The sequence below is a fragment of the Heterodontus francisci genome, chromosome 6 (genome assembly GCF_036365525.1).
Source record: "Heterodontus francisci isolate sHetFra1 chromosome 6, sHetFra1.hap1, whole genome shotgun sequence".
NCBI lineage: Eukaryota > Metazoa > Chordata > Chondrichthyes > Heterodontiformes > Heterodontidae > Heterodontus > Heterodontus francisci.
In genome coordinates this window covers 155,322,639-155,348,201 of record NC_090376.1, presented here as the reverse complement: position 1 = coordinate 155,348,201, position 25,563 = coordinate 155,322,639, and the positions used below count along the sequence as shown (strand labels likewise).

General features: G+C 43.2%; 1 protein-coding gene across 1 annotated transcript in view; it reads left to right on the top strand.

Annotated features, from left to right (window-relative positions):
• LOC137371609 (cilium assembly protein DZIP1-like) overlaps positions 1 to 25,563 on the top strand; it is a 437,496-nt gene that overhangs the window by 219,749 nt on the left and 192,184 nt on the right. The window contains exon 8 of the mRNA XM_068034440.1: positions 22,992 to 23,054. Within this exon, the coding sequence (XP_067890541.1) occupies positions 22,992 to 23,054 (63 nt within the window). The remainder of the gene's footprint in view (positions 1 to 22,991; positions 23,055 to 25,563) is intronic.

The window sequence follows — 25,563 nt, the reverse complement described above, 5'->3', positions numbered from 1 at the left end:
TAATCGTATACAATTGTTAACTTCCTTTGTTATCCATGGTTGACTGCCTTTACTTTTGCAGATTTTGTGCCTTGAAGGAATGTATAGTTAGAGTAAACTATGTAATATTACTTTAAAGACTCTCCATTGCCTATGTACTGTCATACCTTTAATGTATTTTCCCAATCCACTTTAACCAATTTGCCCCTTATACCTTCATAAGAACATAAGAAATAGGAGCAGGAGTAGGCCATTCGGCCCCTCAAGCCTACCCCACCATTCAATAAGATCATGGCTGATCTGCCCCAGTCCTCAATTCCTCTTTCATGCCAGTTCCTCATAGCCCTTACCTCCCTGATATTTCAAAAATATATCTACCTCCTCTTTAAATACTGTCAGTGATCTCCCCTCCACAACTCTTTGGGGTAGAGAATTTCAGACATTCACTACCCTCTGAGAGAAGAAATTCCTTCACATCTTAGTTTTAAATGAGATTATTCTGTAACTATGTCTCCTGGTTTGAGATTCCCCAGCTAGTGGGAACATCCTCTCAACATCTACCCCATAAAGCCCCCTCAGAATCTTGTACCTTTCAATAAGATCACCCCTTATTCTTCTAAACTCTAATGAATAAAGGCCGAACCTGTTTAGCCTCTCTTGCTAAGACAACCCCTTCATCCCAGGAATCAGCCTAGTGAATCTCTTTTGAACTGCCTCCAATGCCAGTATATCCTTTCTTAAATATAGGACCAAAACTGTACACAATACTCCAGGTGTGGCCTCACCAACACCCGATACAGTCGTAACAAGAATTCCCTATTTTTAAATTCCAACCCCCGAGCAGTAAAGGCCAAAATTCCATTTGCCTTGTTAATTACTTGCTGCACCTGCTACTTTTTATGTTTCATGCACAAGAACACCCAGATCCCTCTGTGCTGCACTTTTTTGAAGTCTCTCTCCATTTAAATAATAGTCTGCCTTTTGATTCTTCCTACCAAAGTGCATGACCTCACACTTTCCTACATTAAACTCCATCTGCCGAGTTTTTTCCCACTCACTCAACCTATCTATATCCTCTTGCAGATTCCTTATGTCCTCATCACAACATGCCCTCCCACCTATTTTTGTGTCATCAGCAAATTTGGATATATTACACTGTGCCCTTCCTTCAAGTCATTAATACAGAAAGTTAATAATTGAGGCCCTAGGATTGATCCTTGTCGCACTCCACTAGTTACGGCTTTCCAACCTGAAAAAGATCCATTAATCTCGACTCTCTGTCTTCTGTGAGTAAACTAATCCTCAGTCCATGCTAATACAGTACCCCAATACAGTGAGCTCCTATCTTGTGCAATAATCTTTTATGTGGTTCCTTATCGAATGCCTTCTGGAAAACCAAATACACTACATCTACCGGTTCCCCTTTATCGACTCTGCTTGTTATATCCTCAAAGAACTCTAGCAAATTTGTCAAACATGATTTCCCTTTCACAAAATCATGTTGCCTCTGTTGACTGCATTAAGCTTTTCTAACTGTCCTGCTATTTCTTCCTTAATAATGGACTCGAGCATTTTCACAACGACCGATGTTAGGCTGACTGGCCTATAGTCTCCTGCTTTTTGCCTCCCTCCCTTCTTGAACAGGGGCGTCACATTAGCGGTTTTCCAATCCGCTGGGACCCTTAAGGAATCCAGTGAGTTCTGGAATATTTCAACCAATGCCTCCAAAATCTCTGCAGCCACTTCCTTTAAAACCCTTGGATGTAGGCCATCAGGTTCTGGCAATTTGTTTGCCTTTAGTCTCATTAGTTTGTCAAATACTTTGTTCGCCGTGATAGAGACCGTTACAAGATCTTTCCTCCCATTAGCTCCTTGCTTATCTGATACTTGTGGGATGTTTACAGTGTCCTCCACCGTGAAGACCAATGCAAAACATTGGTTTAAATTATCTTCTATTTCCCTGTTCCCCATTATTAATACTCCAGTTGCATCCTCCAAGGGTCCCACTTTAGCTACTCTCTTTTTATATACCTTCAGAAGCTCTTGCTGTTTGTTTTTATATTTCTTGCCAATTTACTTTCATAATCAATGTTCTCCCTCTTTATCAGCTTTTTAGTCATCCGCTGCTGGTTCCTAAAAAAAATTCCTAATCCTCTGGCCTACCACTGGTTTTCACTGCTTTGTATGCCTTAGTTTTTGATTGGATATGCTCTTTGACCATCTTTGTTAACCACGGGTGGTTCATCCTTCTCATTGAGTCCTTTTTGACCGGGATAAATTTTTGCAGAGCGTTATGAAATATCTGCTTAAATGTCATTCTTAATTATCCTTCATAATTCCCTTTGTTCAAATTTAACAGCCTGGCTTCAGATTGAACTACCTCACTTTCAAACATAATGTAAAATTCTCTCATATTATGGTCACTCATCCCTAAAGATTCTTTTACAACAAGATTATTAATTAGCTCTTTCTCAATACATAATGCTGGCTCTATAATAGTCTGTTCTCTAGTCGGTTCTTCAACATACTGCTCTAGAAAACCATTCTGAACACACTCCAGAAACTCGTCCTCCACAGCATTAGTGCTCATTAAGTTTATCCAGTCTATAAGCAGATTGAAGTCACCTATGATTACTGTATTACCCATGCTACATGCTTCTCTAATCTCCTGCTTAATATCATGCCCCACACTACCACTACTGTTTGGTGGCCCAAAAACAACTCCTCCCAATGTTTGCTGCCTCTTGCTGTTTGTTCGCTCCATCCAAACAGATTTTGTTCTTCCGATCTGAGATCCTCCCTTACTAATGTACTGATTTCATCCCTTTACATCAGCGCAACACCATCTCTTTTTCCTCTTTGCCTTTCCTTCCTATGTGTTGAATATTCTTGAATAGCCAATGTTGTTCCTTTGTTTAAGAAGGGTAGCAAGGATAATCCAGGAAATTATATGCCGGTGAGCTTTACGTCAGTGGTAGGGAAATTATTAGAGAGGATTCTTCGGGACAGGATTTACCCCCATTTGGAAACAAACGAACTTATTAGCGAGAGGCAGCATGGTTTTGTGAAGGGGAGGTCGTGTCTCACTAATTTGATTGAGTTTTTTGAGGAAGTGACAAAGATGATTGATGAAGGAAGGGCAGTGGATGTTGTCTATATGGACTTCAGTAAAGCCTTTGACAAGGTCCCTCATGGCAGACTGGTACAAAAGGTGAAGTCACATGGGATCAGAGGTGAGCTGGCAAGATGGATACAGAACTGGCTCAGTCATAGAAGACAGAGGGTAGCAGTGGAAGGGTGCTTTTCTGAATGGAGGGATGTGACTGGATGGAGGGTGTTCCGCAGGGATCAGTGCTGGGACCTTTGCTGTTTGTAGTATATATAAATGATTTGGAGGAAAATGTAGCTGGTCTGATTAGTATGTTTGCGGATGACACAAAGGTTGGTGGGGTTGCGGATAGCGATGAGGATTGTCAGAGGATATAGCAGGATATAGATTGGTTGGAGACTTAGGCAGAGAAGTGGCAGATGGAGTTTAATCCGGACAAATGTGAGGTAATGCATTTTGGAAGGTCTAATGCAGGTGGGAAGTATACAGTAAATGGCAGCACCCTTAGGAGTATTGACAGGCAGAGAGATCTGGGCGTACAGGTCCACAGGTCACTGAAAGTGGCAATGCAGATGGATAAGGTAGTCAAGAAGGCATACGGCATGCCTGCCTTCATCGGTCAGGATATAGAGTATAAAAATTGGCAAGTCATGCTGCAGTTGTACAGAACCTTAGTTAGGCCACACTTAGAATATTGCGTGCATTTCTGGTCGTTACACTACCAGAAGGACGTGGAGGCTTTGGAGAGGGTACAGAAGAGGTTTACCAGGATGTTGTCTGGTCTCGAGGGCATTAGCTATGAGGAAAGGTTGGATAAACTTGGATTGTTTTCACTGGAGGTGGAGGGGCGACATGATAGAGGTTTACAAAGTTATGAGCGGCACGGACAGAATGGATAGTCAGATGCTTTTTCCCAGGGTGTAAGAGTCAGTTACTAGGGGACATAGGTTGAAGGTGCGAGGGGCAAAGTTTAGAGGGTGTGTGCAAGGCAAGTTTCTTTACACAGAGGGTGGTGAGTGCCTGGAACTTGCTGCCGAGGGAGGTGGTGGAAGCAGGTACGATAGCGACGTTTAAGAGACATCTTGACAAATACATGAATAGGATGGGAATAGAGGGATACGGTCCCCGGAAGTGCAGAAGGTTTTAGTTTCGGCAGGCATCAAGATCGGCGCTGGCTTGGAGGGCCGAATGGCCTGTTCCTGTGCTGTCCTGTTCTTTGTTCTTTGTTCTTTATTCAGTTCCCAGTCTTGGTCACCCTATAGCCACTTTTCTATTATGGCAATTAGATCATACCCATTTACCTCAATTTGGGCCTTTAAATCATCTACCTTGTTGCGAACGCTGCGTGCATTCAGGTAGAGTGCCCTTAACCTTGTCTTCTTGACATTCTGCATTCTAAGCCTAGTCGATGCTCATTTTGTTTCACCTCTCTTCTCATGTCACTTCTACTTTTCTACCAGCTTTACTTCCTTCCAATTTGAGCCACGCCTCAATTTCCCATCCCCGTAACAAGCTCGTTTAAACGCTCCCCAACAGCGCTAGCAAATCTCCCTGTGAGGATGATAGTTCCAGTCCTGTTAAGGTGTAGCCTGTCCATCTTGAACCTGCCCCAGAACCGATCCGAATGCCTCAGAAATCTGATGCCTTCCCTCCTACACAAATTCTCCAGCCACTTGTTCAATTGATCAATCCTCTTATTCCTGTGCTTACTAGCATGTGGCACTGGGAGTAATCCTGAGATTACTGCTTTGAAGGTCCTGCTTTTTTATTTCCTTCCTAACTCCCTAAAATCTGCTTTCAAGACCTCATCCCTCTTCCTACCTGTCATTGGTACCATGTGGACCACGACCTCTGTCTGTTCACCCTCCCCCAGAAGGATGTCCTGCAGCGGCACCGTGACATCCTTGACCCTGGCACCAGGGAGGCAACACACCATCCTGGAGTCACATTTACTGCTGCAGAAATGCCTGCCTGATCTGATGGTCTAAGGCATAGTTCCCCTCACTTTTTAAGCCCACTTTTTCGCTCCACTAAAATCAGCCATTTATTGAGTGGTAAGCCTTGCAGTTGTGGTATCTTTCCCCATTGATGTGGGGTGGGCTCAGAACCAGGTGTGTGCTGTCATTGGGGAGGCTGAGGGTGAGCTGCGGCTTTCGCAAAGCTAATTGTCCAGCAACTTGTAATTCACAATTCATGGGGTTTCTCTTCCTCACCACAAGTTGCTGGACAATTTACACAAATAATGTTGAGCACTGTTAAACTGTCCATTATTTTGGCAGCAAATTCTGTGCTAAAAGGCATGCCAGATTCCACTCACTGTCCTAGCAACACTGAACTTTTTCTTGTGTGCTGAATTCTATTTGAACATGATCTATAAACATCTGTATATCCAGTAATCTGTTTTCCATTTTAAAGTCTAAAAATTTTGTTGCAGTAAAATGGCAAAATATGAAATTGTAAAATTCATTCTGTAGCTTACCTATTTTTCTTGCTATATTTTGCTGGCTTAATGGTCCAAAATCATTTTTTCTTAGAGCTAGATTGAAGTGTTTAAGTTCAACCTTTAAATAACAGCATTTATATAGAGCACATTGCTGTTTTATATTCAGGATCATTTTGTACATTCATATTTCTCACAGGCAAGTAAAAAAAAACTGAAAACCTGTGTAATGACCAAACAAACATCAAATGGGTCACAATAAGCTTTGATACCAAGGAGAGACAGTAAGTTATATATGTAACTTTCTTTGAAGTACAGTTGCAATGATCCTGAAGTTTTTTTCATCTAGTGGGGACACCATTCCTAGTAGGTAGCCATTTAAGTTCTTCCACGCAGAATGTTGGGACTCAGCCATTAGGAGTCCAAATAAATTGTACTACAACTTTACAAATACATGTCTTGACCTAATGCTGTAACTACTGTTGTTGATTTCCATGTTTATGTGTTTATTTTATTCTTTTCCGAGTTACTATGTCTTTCAATGTTCAATTTAGATTTATTTTATGACATTCAGAAAGCAATTCAGTTTGATTTGGTGACAGCTCGAGATAGTGCAACATTAAGAAGGGCATTTTGAAAGCCAAAAGTCAAAAGAATAATGACTGTAACTGAAAGATTTATTTATGAAGCTGTTTACAATTTTGCGAGATTAGCTTCCCCAGTAACGAGCCAAAATGTTATGTTTTTGTGACAATCTCTTGAGATCATATGGCTTGCGTACAGATGAGCAACAGAAGCCTGCATTTGTTTATTTACTCATGGGCTATGAAACGGAGAATTCTAAATTGAAAATTCTAAACTACTTGGATCTAAATGGTTGTTTTCTCCACCATGATGATACTAATATGTATTTTGTGATAAAGTATGTAGATTGCATTTAAATTTATAGCCTGCCTGCCAGTTGAAATTAATATAGTTTGCATTTAATTTAGAAAAATATTGAGGGAGCAATGAGCTTTCTCCATTGATAAAAACATAGGAGCAAGAGTAGGCCATTCAGCCCACCGAGCCTGCCCTGCCATTCAATATGATCATGGCTGATCATCCACTTCAATGCCTTTTTCCCACATTATCCTCATATCCCCTTCTGCTATTTGTATTTGTAAATCTGTCAATCTCTGCTTTAAACATACTCAATGACTGAGCTTCCACAGCTCTCTGGGGTAGAGAATTCCAAAGATTCACAACCCTCTGAGTAAAGAAATTTCTCCTTATCTTTGTCCTAAATGGCTTCCCCCTTTTTTAGAAACTGTGTCCCCTGGTTCAAGACTTCCTAATCAAGGGAAACATCTTAGCTGCATCTACCCTGTCTATCCCTTTAAGTATTTTGTAGGTTTCAATGAGATCACCTCTCATTCTTCGAAACTCTAGAGAATACAGGCACAGTTTCCCCAATCTCTCTTCACAAGATAGTACCGCCATCCTGGGAACTAGTCTGGTGAACCTTTGTGGCATTCCCTCTATGGCAATAATATCCTTCCTAAGATAAACATAGAAACATAGAAAATAGTAGGCCATTTGGCCCTTCTGGTCTGCTCCGCCATTCAAAAAAGATCATGGATGATCATCTAATTCAGTATCCTGTTCCCGCTTTCTCCCCATATCCCTTGATCCCTTTGGCATTAAGAAATATATCTATCTCCTTCTTGAATATATTTAATGACTTGGCCTCCACTACCTTCTGCAGTAGAGAATTCCACAGGTTCACCACCCTCTGACTGAAGAAATTTTTCCTCATCTCGGTTCTAAATGGCAGACCCCATATCCTGAGACTGTGACCACTGGTTATGAATCCCCAGCCATCGGGAACATCCTCCCTGCATCTAGCCTGTGCAGTCCTGTTAGAATTCTATAGGTTTCTATGAGATTCCCTCTCATTCTTCCAAACTCTAGTGAATATAGGCCTAGTCAACACAAAATCTCCTCATATGTCAATCCTGCCATCCCAGGAAATCAACCTAGTAAATCATCTTTGCACTCCCTCCATGGAAAGAACATCCTTCCTCAGATAAGGAGACCAAAACTGCACAGAGTACTCCAGATGTGGTCTCACCAAGGCCCTGTATAACTGCAGTAAGACATCCTTGCTCCTGTACTCAAATCCTCTTGCAATGAAGGCCAACATACCATTCACCTTCCTAACTGCTTGCTGCACCTGAATGCTTGCTTTCAGCAACTGTTGTACAAGGACACCCAGATCTCGTTGCACTTCCCCCTTTCCCAATCTATCACTATCCAGATAATAATCTGTCTTTTCTGTTTTTACAACCAAAGTGGATAACCTCACATTTATCCATGTTAAACTGCATCTGCCATGCATTTGCCCACTCACCCAACTTGTCCAAATCACATTGGAGCCTTTGCTCTTTGGAGCTCTTTGCATCCTCCTCAGAGCTTACATTCGGCCCCAGCTTTGTGTTGTCTGCAAACTTGGAACTGTTAAAAGGGGTCATGAAAGGTCATTGGCAAACAGGATTAAGGAAAATCCCAAGGCTTTTTATACATATATAAAGAGCAAGAGGGTAACCAGGGAAAGGATTGGCCCACTCAAGGACAGAGATGGGAATCTATGTGTGGAGCCAGAGGAAATGGGCGAGGTACTAAATGAGTACTTTGCATCAGTATTCACCAAAGAGAAGGACTTGGTGGATGATGAGCCTAGGGAAGGGAGTGCAGATAGTCTCAGTCATCTCATTATCAAAAAGGAGGAGGTGTTGGGTGTCTTGCAAAGCATTAAGGTAGATAAGTCCCCAGGGCCTGATGGGATCTACCCCAGAATACTGAGGGAGGCAAGGGAAGAAATTGCTGGGGCCTTGACAGAAATCTTTGCATCCGCATTGGCTACAGGTGAGATCCCAGAGGACTGGAGAATAGCCAATGTTGTTCCTTTGTTTAAGAAGGGTGGCAAGGATAATCCAGGAAATTACAGGCCGGTGAGTCTTACGTCAGTGGTAGGGAAACTATTAGAGATGATTCTTCGGGACAGGATTTGCTCCCATTTGGAAACAAACGAACTTATTAGCGAGAGGCAGCATGGTTTTGTGAAGGAGAGGTCGTGTCTTACTAATTTGATTGAGTTTTTTGAGGAAGTGACGAAGATGATTGATGAGGGAAGGGCGGTGGATGTTGTCTATATGGACTTTAGTAAAGCCTTTGACAAGGTCCCGCATGGCAGACTAGTGCAAAAGGTGAAGTCACACGGGATCAGAGGTGAGATTGCAAGATGGGTACATAACTGGCTCGGTCACAGAAGACAGAGAGTAACAGTGGATGGGTGTTTTTCTGAATGGAGGGATGTGACTAGTGGTGTTCCGCAGGGATCAGTGCTGGGACCTTTGCTGTTTGTAGTATATATAAATGATTTGGAGGAAAATGTAGCTGGTCTGATTAGTAAGTTTGCGGATGACACAAAGGTTGGTGGAGTTGCGGATAATGATGAGGATTGTCAGAGGATACAGCAGGATATAGATCGGTTGGAGACTTGGGGCGGAGAAATGGCAGATGGAGTTTAATCTGGACAAATGTGAGGTAATGCATTTTGGAAGGTCTAATGCAGGTGGGAGGTATACAGTAAATGGCAGAACCCTTAGGAGTATTGATAGGCAGAGAGATCTGGGCGTACAGGTCCACAGGTCACTGAAAGTGGCAACGCAGGTGGATAAGGTAGTCAAGAAGGCATACTGCATGCTTGCCTTCATCGGTCAGGGCATAGAGTATAAAAATTGGCAAGTCATGTTGCAGCTGTACAGAACCTTAGTTAGGCCACACTTAGAATATTGTGTGCAATTCTGATCCCCACACTACCAGAAGGACGTGGAGGCTTTGGAGAGGGTACAGAAGAGGTTTACCAGGATGTTGCCTGGTCTGGAGGGCATTAGCTATGAGGAGAGGTTGGAAAAACTCGGATTGTTTATACTGGAACGACGGAGGTGGAGGGGCAACATGATAGAGGTTTACAAAGTTATAAGTGGCATGGACAGAGTGGATAGCCAGATGCTTTTTCCCAGGGTGGAAGAGTCAGTTACTAGGGGACATAGGTTTAAGGTGTGAGGGGCAAAGTTTAGAGGGGATGTGCGAGGCACGTTTTTTACACAGAGGGTGATGAGTGCCTGGAACTTGCTGCCAGGGGCGGTGGTGGAAGCAGATACGATAGCGACGTTTAAGAGACATCTTGACAAATATATGAATAGGATGGGAATAGAGGGATATGGGCCCTGGAAGTGCAGAAGGTGTTAGTTTCGGCAGGCATCAAGATCGGCGCAGGCTTGGAGGGCCGAGTGGCCTGTTCCGGTGCTGTACTGTTTTTTGTTCTTTGTTCTTTGTTCTTTGTTAAATTTAGTTCCCTCCCCCAAGTCTTTAATATATATTGTGAATAGCTGGGACCGAAGCACTGATCCCTGCGGTACCCCACTAGTCACTGCCTGCCACCCGGATAAAGGCCCGTTTATTCCTGCTCTCTGTTTCCTGTCTGTCAACCATTTCTCAATCCATGCCAGTATATTACCCCCAATCCCATGTGCTTTAATTTTGCACAATAATCTCTTCTGTGGGACCTTAAAAAGCCTTGTGAAAATCCAAATACACCTTATCATTGGTTCTCCCTTCTCTATTCTACTAGTTACATCCTCAAAAAACCCCAGTAGATGTGTTAAAGATGTGTAAACCCATGCTGACTTTGTGCAATCCTGTTTATGCTTTCCCAGTGTTCTGCTATCACATGCTTTATAATAGACTTTATCATTTTCCCCACTACTGATGTAAAGCTAACTGGTCTGTAATTCCTTGTTTTTTCTCTCCCTCCTTTTTTAAATAGTGGGGTCACATTTGCCAAACTCCAATCTGTAGGGACTCCTCCAGAGACTCCAGAATTTTGGAAGATGACCACCAATTCGTCCACTTTTTGCAGAGCCACTTCCTTTAGTACTCTGGGATGTAGATTATCAAGCCCTGGGGATTTGTCAGCCTTTAACCCCATTAATTTCCATGGCACCTTTTTTTTTTACTAATACTAGAGCAGATGAATGCTTGGCTGAAGAGATGGTGCAGGAAGGAGGGCTTTAGTTTCCTGGATCAAGGAAGGGTCTGTTTCTGGTGAAGGTGGGACCTGTACAAGTCGGACGGGTTACACCTGAAGCGGAGTGGGACCAACATCCTTACAGGGAGGTTTGCTAGTGCTGTTGGGGGGGTTTGAGCTAATTTGGCAGGGGGATGGGATGCAGAGTGAAGGTACAGTAGGGGGTGATGCACAGCCAAATATAGAAGAGAAACGAAATCAGTCTGGAAGGCAGAGCAAATACAGACCTGTTAAGGCCCAAGCGAATAATGCAAGGCTGGATTGCTTCTGTTTTAACACAAGGAGACTGACTAGTAAGGCAGATAAATTGAGGGTATTGATTAACGCGTGGGAATATGATATTACTGCTATCACAGAGACATGGTTAAGGGAAGGGCAGGCTGGCAGCTCAATATTCCAGGATATAGAATATTCAGGCGTGACAGGGGAGGTGTAAAAGAGGAGGTGGCATTGCACTGTTGATCAAGGAGTCAATTACTGCAGCAAGGAGGGATGATATTTTAGAAGGTTCCTCAAATGAGGCCATATTAAAAACAAATTTAAAATTTAAAAACTAAAAGGAAGCAATCATTTAGCTGGGAGTGTACAACAGGCCTCCAAATAGTCAGGGAGCTTTTTGAGCCAGCACATAGAAAGTCCGACAAGAGAAGGGGCGGGGGGCGGGGTGGCGGTACTGGACCTAATCCTAGGGAATGAAGTCAGACAAGTGGTAGAAGTGTCAGTCGGGTAGCATTTCAGGGATAGTGGCCATAGCACTGTAAGATTTAAGGTAGTTATTATGGAAAAGGACAAAGATGGACCGTAAATCGACGTACTGAATTGGGGGAAGGCCGGTTTCAATATGATAAAACAGGATCTGGCAAAAGTGGACTGGGAGCAGCTACTTGTAGGAAAGTCTACATCAGACCAGTGGGAGGCATTCAAAAAGGAAATAGTGAGAGTTCAGGACCAACATGTTCCCGTAAAAGTGAAGGGTAGGACCAACAAGTCCAGGGAACCCTGGATGTCAAGGGATACAGAGGATTGGATAAGGAAAAAAAAGGAGGCTTATGGCAGATTCAGAAGGCTGAAAACAGCGGAGGCCCTAGAGGAGTATAGAAAGTGTAGGGGGGTACTTAAAAAAGTAATCAGGAGAGCGAAGAGGGGGCATGAAAAGACACTGGAGGGCAAGATAAAGGAAAATCCCAAGGTGTTTTCTAAGTATATTAAGGACAAAAGGTTAACCAAGGAAAGAGTAAGGTTCCATTAAGGACTAATGTGGCAATCTGTGTGTGGAGCCAGAGGACATAGTTGAGGTTTTAAATGATTGCTTTTCATCTGTGTTCACTATGGAGAAGGATGATGTAGGTGTAGAGATCAGGGAAGGGGATTGTGATATAGTTGAACAAGTTAGCATGGAAAGGGAGGAAGTATTCGCAGTTTTAGCGGGCTTAAAAGTGGATAAATCCCCAGGACCAGATGAGATGTATCCCAGGCTGCTATGTGAGGCGAGGGAGGAGATAGCAGGGGCTCTGACACAAATCTTCAAGGGAGAATTGCCAGAGGACTGGAGGACAGCGAATGCGGTACCATCATTCAAGAAGTGTAGTGGGGATAAACCAAGTAATTAAAGGCCAGTGTGTTGAACATCAGTAGTAGGGAAACTATTGGAAAGAATTCTGAGGGACAGGATTAATCTCCACTTGGTGAGGCAGGGATTAATCAAAGATTGTCAGCGTGGCTTTGTCAGAGAGAGATCATGTCTAACAAATTTGATTGAATTTTTTGAGGAGGTGACCAGGTATGTAGATGAGGGTAAAGCAGTTGATGTAGTCTACATGGACTTCAGTAAGGCTTTTGATAAGGTCCTGCATGGGAGATTGGTCAAAAAGGTAAGAGCCCACGGGATCCAGGGCAATCTGGCAAATTGGACCGAAAATTGGCTTAGTGGTAGGAGGCAGAGGGTGATGGCCGAGGGTTGTTTTTGCGATTGGAAGCCTGTGACCAGGGGTGTATCGCAGTGATCGGTGCTGGGACCCTTGCTGTTTGTAGCGTACATGAATGATTTAGATGTGAATATAGGAGGTATGATCAGTAAGTTCACAGATGACATGAAAATTGGTGGTGTCATAAATAGTGAGGAGGGAAGCCTTAGATTACAGGACGATATAGATGGGCTGGTAAAATGGGCAAAGCAGTGGCAAATGGAATATAATCCTGAGAAGTGTGAGGTGATGTATTTTGGGAGGACTAACAAGGCAAGGGAATATACAATGGATGGTAGGACCTTAGGAAGTACAGAGGGTCAGAGGGAGCTTGGTGTACTTGTCCATAGATCACTGAAGGCAGCAGCACAGGTAGATAAGGTGGTTAGGAAGGCATATTGTCTTTATTAGCCGAGGCATAGAATATAAGAACAGGGAGGTTGTGATAGAGTTGTATAAAATGTTAGTTAGGCCACAGCTGGTGTACTGTGTACAGTTCTGATTCCACACTATAGGAAGGATGTGATTGCACTGGAGAGGATACAGAGGAGATTCACCAGGATGTTGCCTGGGCTGGAGCATTTCAGTTATGAAGAGAGACTAGATAGGCTGGGGTTGTTTTCCTTGCAGCGGAGAAGGCTGAGGGGGGACCTGATTGAGGTATACAAAAATATGAGGGGCATTGATAGGGTAAATAGGAAGAAACTTTTTCCCTTAGCGGAGGTGTCAATAACCAGGGCGCACAGATTTAAGGTAAGGGACAAGAGGTTTAGAGGGGATTTGAGAAAATGTTTTTCACCCAGTGGGTGATTGGAATCTGGAACACATGGCCTGAAGGGGTGGTAGAGGCAGGAACCCTCACAACATTTAAGAAGTATTTAGGTGAGCACTTGAAACGCCATAGCACACAAGGCTATGGGCCAAGTGCTGGAAAATGGGATTAGAATAGACAGGCTTGATGGCCGGCACTGACACGGTGGGCCAAAGGGCCTGTTTCTGTGCTGTGTAACTCTATGACTCTATGTAAGATGACAATGCAGCAGCTTAGCCAGAACTATGTACCCTCGGCGATCTGAGCAAGTCATTGATGTACTTGGAGCACTGCACCCATGTTTCACGAGTGACCTCCTCTGCTATCTCCATCCAGGCTGCCTTGCTGAGGTGGGAGGGTCTTCTGACGCCATCTGCAGGAAAGAAGACCTCCCACCTTTCCCTGAAGAACCTGCAGAGAGGCATCACTGAACCATGGGGTGGGCGCTGCTGGCTGCCATTTGATTCACTTTGGTTGGAGGGAAAATACATATGACGTTGGTGGTGACTTTCACAAAATAAGGGAGGCAAAAATATTTCGATTTAAGTAAAAGCTTCAATTTAAGTTAGTTTGAGGATGCATGAAAGGAAGGCTGATGATCCTTGACGCTGCAAGCACAAGGTTTTATACTGTGGTGATCCTGGTGCTCGTGGCAATGACGGTGGGTTCCACCAATGAAAGGCAGCCCCACCGCATGATCCCATGTGTCCCCTGTGCCTGTCACCGCATGGCGAATTTAAATATAAAATCGTGTGGGGAACGGGATTTGTGGCTGAAGCAGAAGTTACAACAGCTTACGGTCCCGCTTCGTGAACGCCAAGGCACTCATAAGATTCCATCTCAGAACAACACTGCTTTTCTCCGAATACTGTCATAGCATTTTTTAGATTTACCTGAGAGATTAGAGGAATATCAGCTGAAAGACACTGGGGGGAATTTTATGCTCTCCTCTGTGGTGGGTTTGGAGGTAGAGAGAGCATAAAATCGGATGGGATGGTGGCGCGGGGTGTTCATGCCACTATCCAGCCTCCGCCAAAATTTTGTCTGGGGCAGGAAGGCCTGTGAATGGCCTTCCCGCCCTGACACAAATTGCGGCCCTTAACTTGGCAATTAACTCCCAATTAAGGGCCTCTTCCCGCCGCATCTGCAATTAGCTGTACAGCGGGCAACCCTTACGGGAAGCATGGCACGAAAAACCATGTGGGATGCTTCCCGGCTCCTGAATGCTCCTGGCATTGGGAAGAGAGGGTGCCCGCCGAGGACCACCCTGCTGCCCATGCTGCCAACCCTCGCCAACTCCCACCCTGTGAGACCCTTCTTGCCCTGACCTAACTAAGGCCTTGTTCCAGCGATGCTCCTTGGCCTCCGGTCGCTGCAGCTACAGCAGCAGCCACCGTCTGTGAAGTGGTGCTGCAGCTGCTGGCCTCTGATTGGCTGGCAGCTCTGCAAGGGCGAGACTTCTGGCGATGGGGTCCTTGATCCCGTGGAAGGCCTACCGCTATCTACTTAAGTGCCTGAGTGACGCTTAATTGGCCAGCCTTCCGTAGAAGAGGCAACGCGGGCATCTTGGTATGGGTTCCTCCAGCTGTCGAGATCCCCGCCCCCAGTATCTCTGACATGACAATACTTCATCAGTATTGCCACGTCAGCCAAGATTACGTGCTCAAGTTCTTGAGTGAGGCTTGAAACCATGACTTTGTGATTCAGAGGCAAGAATAGTATCACTGAGCCAAAACCAAATATATTAATAGTTATGACTGTTGTGCAAACTATGTATTCTTAAGTGTTAGTTACTTTCTTTCATTCACTATCCAGACCTGCTATGTAGTCTATCAATCTCAAAGATTTCAGATAGGTTCTGCAACTTCAATTAGCCAGACTGAGAAAATGGGATCAAATAAATTTAAATAATGCCAAATTCAAAGAAAGCTGCCAATCATATGTATTTGTGAAAACCCCATAACATATTTTTATGTTTGAATTGAATGGCTTGGCTCCCTCAGAAACCTAGCTATGATAAAGCAATTCAAATCCTTTAACACTTGAAACAAAGTATCATTGCAAGGGGAATGAAATATAAACGTTTATTGCAAGGGGAATGGAATATAAAAGTGAGGAAGTTTTGTTACAGTTGTACAGGCCATTGGTGAAACCACATCTGGAGTACTGTGTACAATTTTGGTCTCCTTACTTAAGAAAGGATATAATTGCAATAGAAACAGTTCAGAGAAGGTTCAAAGAACAAACAACAGTAAAGCACAGGAACAGGCCATTCGGCCTTCTAAGCCTGCGCCAATCTTGATGCCTGCCTAAACTAAAACCTTCTGCACTTCCGGGGACCGTATCCCTCTATTCCCATCCTATTCATGTATTTGTCAAGATGCCTCTTAAACGTCGCTATCGTACCTGCTTCCACCACCACCCCCGGCAGCAAGTTTCAGGCACTCACCACCCTCTGTGTAAAGAACTTGCCTCACACATCCCCTCTAAACTTTGCCCCTCTCACCTTGAACCTATGCCCCCTAGTAACTGACTCTTCCACCCTGGGAAAAAGCTTCTGACTATCCACTCTGTCCATGCCACTCATAACTTTGTAAACCTCTATCATGTCACCCCTCCACCTCCGTCGTACCAGTGAAAACAATCTGAGTTTATCCAACCTCTCCTCATAGCTAATGCCCTCCAGACCAGGCAACATCCTGGTAAATCTCTTCTGTACCCTCTCCAAAGCCTCCACGTCTTTCTGGTAGTGTGGTGACCAGAATTGCACGCAATATTCTAAGTGTGGCCTAACTAAAGTTCTGTACAGCTGCAGCATGACTTGCCAATTTTTATACTCTATGCCCTGACCGATGAAGGAAAGCATACCGTATGCCCTCTTGACTACCTTATCCACTTGCATTGCCACTTTCAGTGACCTGTGCACCTGTACGCCCAGATCTCTCTGCCTGTCAATACTCCTAAGGGTTCTGCAATTTACTGTATACTTCCCACCTGCATTAGACCTTCCAAAATGCATTACCTCACATTTGTCCGGATTAAACTCCATCTGCCATTTCTCCGCCTAAGTCTCCAACCGATCTATATCCTGCTGTATCCTCTGACAATCCTCATCACTATCCGCAACTCCACCAACCTTTGTGTCGTCCGCAAACTTACTAATCAGACCAACTACATTTTCCTCCAAATCATTTATATATACTACAAAGAGCAAAGGTCCCAGCACTGATCCCTGCGGAACACCACTAGTCACATCCCTCCATTCAGAAAAGCACCCTTCCACTGCTACCCTGAACTGATTCCGAGGATGAAGGGGTTATCTTATGAGGAAATGTTGTACAGGTTGGGCCTGTATCCATTAGAGTTTAGAAAAACGAGAGGTGATCTAATTGAAAGTTATAAGATCCTGAGGGGACTTGACAGGCTGGATACTGAGAGGATGTTTCCCCTTGTAAGACAGATGAGAACCAGGGGAGACAGTTTAAAAAGGGGTCTCCCATTTAGGATGGAAATGAGGAGAAATTCTTTCTCTCCGAGAGTCGTGAGGCTGTGGAATTCTTTTCCCCAGACAACAGTGGAGGCAGGGTCATTGAATATTTTTAAGGCTGAGTTAGGTAGATTCTTGATTGACAAGGGAGTCAAAAGGAGCAGGCTTGAGGGGCCGAAAGGCTACCCCTGCTTCTAATTCATATGTCTGTATGTAAAGTAAACTAGGGCTTATTTTTTGTGTGTGAAACTGATTGTTATCTTATATACCATGACAGAGTTAAAAGAGCCCAAATAATGCCAAATTTTAGGCAAAAATGCCTTTTTTTTCACAATCTGTCAGCTTAGAAATTATTATATATTATTTCCTTACAGCCGAGAAGGGTGAAGGGTGGGGGGGGGGACCTGATTGAGATATACAAAATTATGAGGGGCATAGATAGGGAAGATGGGAAGAAACTTTTCCCTTAGTGGAGGTGTCAATAACCAGCGGGCATAGATTTAAGGTAAGGGGCAGGAGGTTTAGAGGGGCTTTGAGGAAAAATATTCTCACACAGAGGGTGGTTGGAATCTGGAACACACTGCCTGAAGGGGTGGTCAAGGCAGGAACCCTCACAATATTTATGAAGTATTAAAATGAGCATTTGAAACACCATAGCATACAAGGCTACGGACCAAGTGCTGAAAAATGGGATTATAATAGATAGGCTTGTTGGCTGGCATGGACACGATGGGCCAAAGGGCCTGTTTCTGTGTTGTATAACTCTATGAATCTATGACTCTATAAAAGACTTGCCTGTGTGAGCACTTCATCTTCCAACTCCAACTTCCTATTGTTTGGTGATTTTTGGTGATGTTTTTACATTGATATTGGCAATTGAGCTTGCCTATGCAAATGTTCGTAATGGAAGTATATAAACTGTTCATTATAGTCATGCAGTACCTAAATATATTGAACCCCACCCCCATGCTCCTTCACCCACAAAGTGATTTTTGTTGTGCAAACAAATCTCAAAACTATTCTACTGTCATGCTAGGCCTGCCAAGAATGAGTCACATTAATTTTGTCATGAACATTGATTTTAAACTGTTACTGGAACAAGGAAATGACTTGTTAAACAGATCAGCCATGGCTGGAAAAGATATTTGCATATTAACAGACGGTGCTTGTGTCGACAAAGGAGCCATTGCCTGACATATTCAACCCACAATGGATGTTGATCACTGGACAGTGAGGGGGTGGGGAAGCACATTCCAGGGCCTCTGGGGTGATGCAATCCACACGGACCAGCTGGTCACTTAACTACCTGGTTGTTCCTGGAGTCTTTTGAACTAGCCACAGAGAGTTTGAACTCAGAAAGCCTGTTTGCTCTGGACTGAGATGATCTCTCCTGACTGCTCCCATCTCTTTCTCACAAGCCTCTGAATCCACTGAAGACACATGAACCCCAAGAGAGAAAAGTCTCCTCCAGCGAACAAGGTTTAAGAAGAATACTGGGCCCCAGCGAAAAGCACGATCTACCTACAATCATGGACTCTACAGTGAGCTCGAAGAACAGTAACAAAAACTCTTCACATATTGTCTTAAACTTTTCCACTTTATTTTTCTTCTGCTGTTTTCTGTCTCTATTTGCATGTGTGTATCGCATGTGCATGCTAGTGTGTATCTGTAGGCGCCAACTGAATAGAGTTTAAGTTCAAGTTTAATAAATTTCAACTTTTCTTCTTTAAGCCTAAGAAAGCCTGTTTGTGCTGGTTTCTTTGCCTTATAATTGAAAAGCGGTGAACAAGGATTCACCAAGGGGGACCTAAAAGCACGGTGTGTTTAAACTTAAATCCTGTTATGGTAAGACCAGATGAAGACTGAGAAGGATCCCTAGACCCCTTTCTCACTGGGTCATAACAGAAATTTGGGGGTTACCATCCAGGATTTTACCCACAGACAAATGAGGGAAATTGGAAGTGGGAAGCCAAATTGTTCCCAATCAAAAAAGAGCAAGATTTCAATACAGGTTTTCTTGTGGTTGTGTGTGCTTGAATACTAACATGTCTGCAAGTGAAGCTAGTAGCTCCCCAAGCCAGGGTGAAGTAACTTGGGATAAGTTAAAAGCAGTGTCTATGGAGGTGTCATGGCCCTGTAGTTTTTTTCAGTGAATATCCGTTTGCTTTTAAGGCTTGCCAAGGATCAGTATTGCTTTAAGAACCTATGACTCTAGGTGTCAGTACCTGGAAAAAGAGCTCTCAGCCATTTAAACTGAAGGAATATGAATTTTAGTCTGTTTATTATCTCTCAAAATTCTAAAAAAGTCAAACCAAAACAGAGATCTCTGGTAATTTAAATTGAAGAAAGGGAAGTTAGACTGTGACAATCTTTTATTCCTCAAAAACTCTAAAGTCAGATTGATTCTGTTGAAAGTGTTTGCAAGTCGTTAATTGTTGAAATATGCTGGAGAAGGAAATCAACATTCTGTGAGGACTTCAAGCAACATTGAACTGTAAATTTGCAAGGACTCAAATTTTTTTTCTATTTTAAACATTGTTTACATCTTCATAGTGTTTAAGAATTTAGTTTTTCTAATTAAAGAGTTAATTTGTTGACACCTGGTTTGGTTAGCCTCATTCTGGGATTATTAGATGGTACAATTTGGCTGGGTCTTTCTTAAAGTTAGAAAGTTTTAAATGATATGTTAGGCGATCTGTGGAGTGACGGGATTGAATTAACAGTGCATTTCTCCCACCACAATCAGAATCGTATCTTTTGATTGGAGACTTTGACAGGAGCGGTCGGTCATAACAGGAGGAGTTGAGGAAAATGACTGAGCAGTATGGGATCACTGAACATGGCAAAGCTAGGAAGTCTGAACTCCTAAGGCTAGCGGCCAACCATTTTTCCCTTAATCTGAAACATAGACATAGAAACATAGAAAATAGGAGCAGGAGTAGGCCATTTTGGCCCTTTGAGCCTGCTCCACCATTCATTATGATCATAGCTGATCATCCAACTCAGTAGTCTGTTCCGGCTTTCGCCCCATACAGGGTTAGAAGCAGACTCCGACAGGGTATTGCTAGCAAAGCTACAATTGGAACAGAGGAAACTTGAATTAGAGGAGAAAGAAAGAGAGACACAGGAGAGGGAGAAAGAAAGAGCCTTCCAGAAGGAACGTGAAGCAAATAAAAGGCAGGAGAGGGAGAGAGAAAGAATATTCCGGAAGGATTGTGAAGAGAAAGAGCTGAAGCGGCTTGAGTTAACTAGGGGGCGACAGAGAGCCCTAGTGAAAGCATGGCCAATATGGAGGAGCATAATTGAGGTCTGGGTATAGAATTGTTAAAACTAGCTCAACTAATTCGAAAATTCAATGAGGAAGATGTAGAAGTATTTTTGTGTTCTTTGAGAAATTGGCAAGGCAGCTAAAATGGCCAGCTGAGACCTGGCCTCCTTTACTACAAAGCAAGCTAACTGGAAAAGCCCATGAAGCTTATTCCCTGTTGCCAGATGAGAGTTCATCAAATTGTGAATTAGTACCTGAAGCCTATCGCCTGTTAATCAAACTTATCTGGAGTTTGAAAGAAGTAAGCAGCTGGCTTTTGACCAGTGGCTGAGGGCTCTTAAAGTACAGCTCAGCTATGAAAATCTCAGAGAAGTAATTCTGTTAGAGGAATTTAAACACTCTCCATAAAGACCCATGTAGAGGAGCAGCGGGTCCAGAGAGTCCAGCAAATGGCCATTCTGGCCAATGAGTTTGCTTTAATTTATAAGTCTGTGTCCCAGCAGAGAACCTTTCCTAGTCACCCCCACAAATCCGAAAAGGACAAAGGGTGGGAAGGTGATAGGAGCCCAGGCAGTCCTGTGAGAGAAAGAAAAGCAGGAGACACAGGGTGTCCTCCTCTAGCCAAAAATGAAGGTGCTAGGAGCAGGAGTGAGATCTGGAGACCTGTGTGCTTCCATTATAATAAAGCAGGGCATTTAAAAGCTAACTGCTGGAAACTAAAAGGAAAACCTGTAGGGTTAATCAGGGCACACCTGCTCAGTGAATAAGAGAACATGATGGAAAGCACAACAGAACAAATTGTGGCTTTAACTGCAGTAAGGGTGAGACCCAGGAAGCTTATGGCTGCAAGTGCAGGAACATTTAATAGGATTCCTGAGGGATATCAAGATTTTGTGTCTGAAGGGAAACCCCATACCCCTCGCATGGGGCAAGTAAGCCCATAGCAATTCTCAGGGGCACAGGGGCCACCAGATCCCTTTTACTGGGAAAAGACCTGACCTTTCCCCCAGAGAGTGCAGTGAACACCAGAATGGTGGTGAATGGTATTGGAGCGCAGTGTATGCCTGTACCTGTACACTGGTTGCACCTGGAGTGCGACCTAGTTTCGGGACTGGTGACTATAGGGATTGAATGTGAATGAATGAGAGAGAGAGAGAGAGAGATGTCTGTTTTTTCCCTGTATCTTATATTTTCTCTCTCGACCCTTTTAATGAAATGCTCTCTTTAAAAATTGCATTTCATTCCGCTGGGTGTGGAGGTGTCATGCTGGGCCCCCACCTGCCAAGAATGAGGCACATTAATTTTGTCATGAAAATTGATTTTAAACTGTTACTGGAGCGAGGAAATGACTTGTTAAACAGATCAACCTGGCTGGAAGAGACCCTTGCATATTAACAGACGGTGCTTGTGTAGACAAAGACCATTTCCTGACACATTCAACCCACAAGGGATGTTGATCACTGGACAGTGAGGGGGTGGGGAAGCACATTCCAGGGTCTGCTGGTGTGATGCAATCCACAGGGGCCTGGACTGGTTGGACCAGCTGGTCACATGACCAACTGGCTCTTCCAGGGGTCTTTTGAACTTGCCACAGAGAGTCTGAATGCAGAAAGACTGTTTGTTCCTGGACTGAGAAGATCTCCCCTGTCTACTCCCATCTCTTTCTCACACGCCTCTGAATCCATTGAAGACACATAACCCCCAAGAGAGAAAAGTCTCCTACAGCGAACAAGGTTTAAGAAGAACACTGGGCCCCAACGAAAAGTAAGATCTACCTACAATCAAGGACTCTACAGTGAGCTCGAAGAACCGTAACAAAAACTCCTCAGATATTGCCTTAAACATTTCCACTTTATTTTTCTTCTCTTTTCTGTCTCTATTTGCATGTGTGTATCGCATATGCATTCCTGCGTGGGCACATCAACTTTTCTTCTTTAAACCTAAGAAACCTGTTTGTGCTGGTTTCTTTGCCCTATAATTGAAAAGCGGTGAACAAGGATTCACCAAGGGGGAGCTAAAAACATGGTGTGTTTAAAATTAAACCCTGTTACGGTAAGACCAGGTGAAGGCTGAGAGGGACCCCTCGACCCCTTTCTAACTGTTGTAACAGGACATTCACAATGCTGTGCAAGCAGCAATTTGCCTTTTTCATGACACTAATTGAGGGAGGAATGTTGGATGGAGCATTGGGAGAACTTCCTGCAACATTTTGAATTGTGTAATTCAATTTTAATATCCACTTAAACAGGCGGATACGACAAGGTTAACATCTCAGTTGATAATGGAGTGCCCCCCATGACCGCATAAGAATGTCAGAACATAAGAACATAAGAAATAGGAGTAGGCCGCTCAACGCCGCAAGCCTGGCCCACCATTCGATAAGATATTGGCTGATCTGATTGTGGCCTCAACTCCACTTTCCTGTCTGCTCCCCATAACCTGTGACTCCCTTGTAGATCAAAAATCTGTCTAACTCAGCCTTGAATACATTCAATTACCCAGCCTTCTCTGCTCTCTGGAGTACAGAATACCAAGGATTAACAGACCTCTGAGAGAAGAAATTCTTCCTCATCTCCATTTTAAATAGGAGACCCCTTATTCTGAAACTATGCCCTCTAGTTCTAGATTCCCAGTTTGGACTCTGACCAAGAGGGGTAAGTACTACTAACTGAGCCAAGCTATTGCTATGCATATTTACTGAGTGATAATGTTCACTTGCTGATAAAAAGCAGGCAGTACATACCCATACTACTTAAATATCAGAAATTTAGTATGACTTATTTGTGCTTTCATTTATAGGAACAAAAGTGGACTTCAGAAATAAACAGCCTTTTCGAAAGACATGACCATGAGAAACATCAGGTATTTTTTATTGAAAAATATTTAAGAGTACTCATCTAAACAGTGGCATATATAAATTCATTTTTACAAGTATTAAAATAGACTGGAACTGAATCAGTAAGTGTCTTTTTTTTATCATAATGGGCCGGAATTTGCTGGCAAAATATGATGCACACCGTGATCAGTGTGTAAATCGTCCAGCAATTTGTGACAAGGAAAAGATACCCTGTGAATTGTGAATCATTATACATTGCTGGATAATTTGTGCTGCTCCACCATTAGCCTCGCGAAAACAAAACAGCTAACCCTCAGCGTCCCTTTGAGTTTCAGGAAATTGCTGCGTTTGCATTATTAGTTGACAATTGAACTCAACAGCATAACTACCTTTCTAATTGGGAGATTTATGTTCCTGCAATAGCACCCAATCTCTTCGGGCTATAAAGGGAACAATTAAAACTGTGGAGTCTCATTTGTATAGGTCGTAAATTACTGTTACAGTATTTTTCATTTTCAATTGTTTTTCTTTCTTTTCCTTTCTTTCTGTTTTCTCTATTAATCCAATCTTTCTTTCCTTCTCGATTTAAGTGTTTTTGGGATTTTTTAATTCCGTTAAAGGTGTTTAATAAATACAACTTTTTATTGTTATTTCTTCTTCTGAACCTGATTTGACCCTAATACCTTCTCCATTGTTCCTCTTTTTTTCTGAATCCTTCAATCTTATTGGTTAATGAAATAGGCTGTTGGTCCCGTCATTCACCAAGGTCCGAGATGCCCCGTTTCCCTCATTGTATTATTATTAACTCACACTTCCAGCATCTTGCAGTGCTAAATTTTTGGAGAGTAAGGGTGAGAGAAAAAGTCTAACTAATGGGGCACAATGCGAGATGCCTCGCTCCGGCAAACTCCAGGCCATTTTGTAATCTTTTACAAAGGTTGAGCCATTAAAGGTTATGTCATTATGCTCTTTGCTTGAAAACATATATGGTGATTATTTTAAACGCCCGAACATAACTATATTCAGGCAGCCAATTAGAAAAGAGTTAACCATCCTATCAGTATAAAGTTTAAGCAGCATTGAGATGTTAAATGGTAAAGCTTAAAAAGAATTGTTAGCTTTACAATGTCCTAGTGGCTAAAGGCACAGCCTGAGGGAATAAATCACGCAGACCAGAAGATCGCATACTGAAATTCCAAAACCATACTCAGCAAGAATCTTCAGACTGCTGCAATACAATCTTTGGCTGGACAATGGCCTACTTAAGGGACAGGCTTACAGAAGAGGTGTTCAAACCAGGGTGAAAATTGGGGTTCCATTGCTCAATACAATTTCTGTCATGGGAGTCTTATCAGTGGGAAGAGTATCACAGGGGTTGGAAGAAGGGGCAATTTGGAACAGATAGTTGATGTTCATACTTTCTTTCCAGATTGCTCCCTGTCCACTGATACCTTTCTTCTCACCTCTTTCAGGTAGGGGCAAACTGTCCCATAGCAGCAGGTGAGTTGCAGCCTTGCGCTCACAATGATTGAGAAGCACTTCAGATCCCGAAACCTGACACTGGCACACTGCAATCCTCTAGTCCTGTTCCTCCCTTAAAGTAAGCATTTGGATGAGGTACCAGACTATTTAGCCAAGCACAAATGGCACCCATTCAGCAAAGGAGGACCAAGGGATGGATTAAGAAGGGGAAAATAGAGTACGAGAGCTAGCTTGTGGGGAACTTAAAAACTGACTGTAAAAGTTTCTATAGGTATGTGGAGAGAAAAAGGTTAGTGAAGACAAATGTAGGTCCGTTACAGTCAGAAACAGGGAATTTATTATGGGGAACAAAGAAATGGATGACCAATTAAATACATACTTTGGTTCTGTCTTCACAAAGGAGGACACAAATATCACACCAGAAATGTTGAGCAACACAGGGTTTAGTGAGAGAGAAGAACTGAAGGAAATCAGTATTAGTAGAGAAATGGTGTTGGGGAAATTGATGGGATTGAAGGCTGATAATTCCCCATGGCCTGATGGTCTGCATCCCAGAGTAATAAAGGAAGTGGCCCTAGAAATAGTGGATGCATTGGTGGTCATCTTTCAAGATTCTATAGACTCTGGGACAGTTCCTACAGATTGGAGTGCAGCTAATGCAACCCCACTATTTAAAAAGGGAGGTGGAGAGAAAGCAGGGAATTATAGACCAGTCAGCCTGACGTTGGTAGTGGGGAAAATTCTAGAGTCCATTATCAAAGATTTTATAGCAGAGCACTTGGAGAACAGTGGTAGAATCGGACAGAATCAGGATGGATTTACAAAAGGGAAATCATACTTGACAAATCTACTCGTATGCTTCGAGGATGCAACTAGTAGAGTTGATAAGAGGCAGCCAGTAGCTGTGATTTATTTGGACTTTCAGAAGGCTTTCGACAAAGTCCCACATAAGAGGTTAGCATGTAAAATTAAAGTGCATGGGATTGGGAGTATTGTATTGCAATGGATAGAAAATTGGTTGGCAGACAGAAAGAGAGGGATAAATGGGTCTTT